Raw genomic sequence first — 2,271 nt, 5'->3', positions numbered from 1 at the left:
TCTCCATTTAATTTGTTTTGCATTAAGATTTTGTGGCTAATGTTCCTAATAGTGTTTTTTGAAAATGAATTCTCTAATATGCTTGTTTGTTTGTTTAATAAGCGAGTTGGGTTTTGTAGAGTTCGTCGCTATGAAAATTATTTTTGAAACGATGAATGCAGCTCTGGCAAAGATGGTTGTATTGCAGTAATGGAACTTTTCCAGATTGTGATTTATTTTATTGTTCAGTGTGGCCCAAGTCTTTTGTGGGAGCGTTGTGAAAGGTTATTCTATAAATTCTAAGTCTGTCTGTTACTTTTTTTTTTTAGGGTTTAGAAATTTAATGTCACATAGAGTTACTCTTTTCTTGCGGTACGGGCCCTGCTTTTAATTACAACAGGCTTCTGACTTTTCAGAATAGCACAGGTTCTTCTAACAGCTGGGTTAATCAAATCATTTCTATAGTTATTGGCTCGCTTGATGGCACGAATGGATGCGAGTGTACGTATTGGGCCCTTATTTAGCTCTACTCTAGTAAGACTTTTGCTGGGCTTGTTCTGGTCTTTAGTTCTGCGAGTAGCCAACACAACACCTTTGCCATCTGTTGTGGGTTCAACCCCAACTGTCTTGCGATGAATGAGACCATTGTAACGGAAAGAGTTGCGGCTCTTAAGGTTGTTAGGTTCAAGACTCATATTATGTCTACTCCTCTTCAACAAAGTAGAAGAGTTGTTCCTAAGGATCAACCAAGCAACATCAGCAGAGACCATTTTTTTCCTTTCTTGCTGGACACACAAGGTAAAGTTACTGCGATGTCTATGTTGTAAATAATTTTTTTTTTTTTTAATTTTCCCTCCACACAGTTTACTCCACTCGAGCAAGGAGCTCACTGTGTGGATAGGTCGCATTTTTATTACATGAAAATTACATGAAATGGCATACAATGTACAATGTACAATCAGTTTAAAGTCTTGATTCTTGTTTCTTCTTGTCTTTACTTTCTTGCCTTTAGACTTCAGTTTCTTTTCTTGAATCTGCTTTTCCGTCTTGATTCTTATTTCTTCCTGTTTTCAAAATATCTTCCTTTTGTCTTTTCTTGCCTTTCAGTATGTTCAATGATTTTGCTTCTTTATTTTGCTTCTTTATTTTCTCTTTTAATTTATCGTTTCTTTTATTGATTCCTATAAAGCTTTGGGTATAGGTTCAATGGTGTCGAGACGGAACATCCTACCTAAGATTGCTCCTAGGTAGACGTCGTCTAGCTGAAAAGAATTGATTATTAGCCACTCGTACATTGAAGCCACCATAGTACAAGTACTAGGCGACTCTTCTCGAGAGCTATGTGCAATCGAGGGATGTGTGGGCGTAACACCACACGATCTTTTGCATTCGATGCCTCGATGACCAACTTCTCAGCCCCGGCAGCCAGCCCTAAAAAGGGCTAGCTAGCCGACCAAATGACCAAGATTTATGTAGATCCATAACAGATACTACACTTTGATCTTAGCCAAAAGGCCGAGAAGCGATCTATGTTTTAGATAATATAAGAAAGCAAATTTAAACTGTTGCCCAACTAGAGAACGACTATCCAATTTCAGAAAACCTATTAATATAAGATATGTACTGCTATTAATTCATTGTCCTTGAACAAACTTAAAAAGAATCACAAATATAAACTTATTCAACACATTGCAAATTTAAACCGTAACAATAGGTACAGCATTTTTCTAATTAACATTTTCTTTGTAACGATAGAAAAAGCATATAGATAGTATACGATGTATACAAATTCAGAAGTTGATTGGAAAAGTGTAGTTGCAGCCCTTTGCTCCACAAAATTAGGTTCTTGTGGTGAATTAATATTATGTTTCTCACATTTATAAGCATTTAAATTCATCATCCCATTTTAAAATAACCGCTGATTCTGTAACATAATCGTAACAAATATCAGGATAATTTTTTGCCCAATTTTTATTAGTGTGCTATAACATAAAAATAAACAATTTAATAACATTGTTTTCATTGTACATTGACTCTTGCTAACCTGTAAATAACATCTGTTATTGAAGTATTTTGTCTGTAATATTCGTCTATCAAAATACCAATTTGTTTTGAAAGTTCTACCTTTTTTTTGGGTTGCAAAGTTTTATTACAAAATTTAATTTACATTTAATGAACTTTTTAAAAAAGAAAGAGCACTATATCATTGTAATTAAGAAAATGTTTAATATCAAAATATAATTTGTATTTGGGTTTACGAACATTTAAATGCCAAAACATATACATTGAATT

The 2,271-nt window shown here is 34.0% G+C and overlaps 1 protein-coding gene and 1 pseudogene across 1 annotated transcript; both read right to left on the bottom strand.

Annotated features, from left to right (window-relative positions):
* Positions 1 to 295: 295 nt before the first annotated feature.
* Positions 296 to 776, bottom strand: LOC131957305 (large ribosomal subunit protein eL28-like). Its single transcript, XM_059322034.1, has one exon. The coding sequence runs from the start codon at positions 747 to 749 to the stop codon at positions 336 to 338; it is 414 nt and encodes a 137-aa protein (XP_059178017.1). The 5' UTR covers positions 750 to 776; the 3' UTR covers positions 296 to 335.
* A 606-nt stretch (positions 777 to 1,382) lies between these two features.
* On the bottom strand, positions 1,383 to 1,506 carry LOC131957310 (uncharacterized; annotated as a pseudogene).
* Between the last annotated feature and the right edge of the window lie 765 nt (positions 1,507 to 2,271).

This window comes from Physella acuta, unplaced genomic scaffold (genome assembly GCF_028476545.2).
Source record: "Physella acuta isolate Inbredline_101_S28 unplaced genomic scaffold, ASM2847654v3 ptg001231l, whole genome shotgun sequence".
Classification (NCBI taxonomy): Eukaryota; Metazoa; Mollusca; class Gastropoda; family Physidae; genus Physella; species Physella acuta.
The sequence above is the reverse complement of the archived record's forward strand: the minus strand, read 5'-3'. Positions and strand labels throughout refer to the sequence as shown.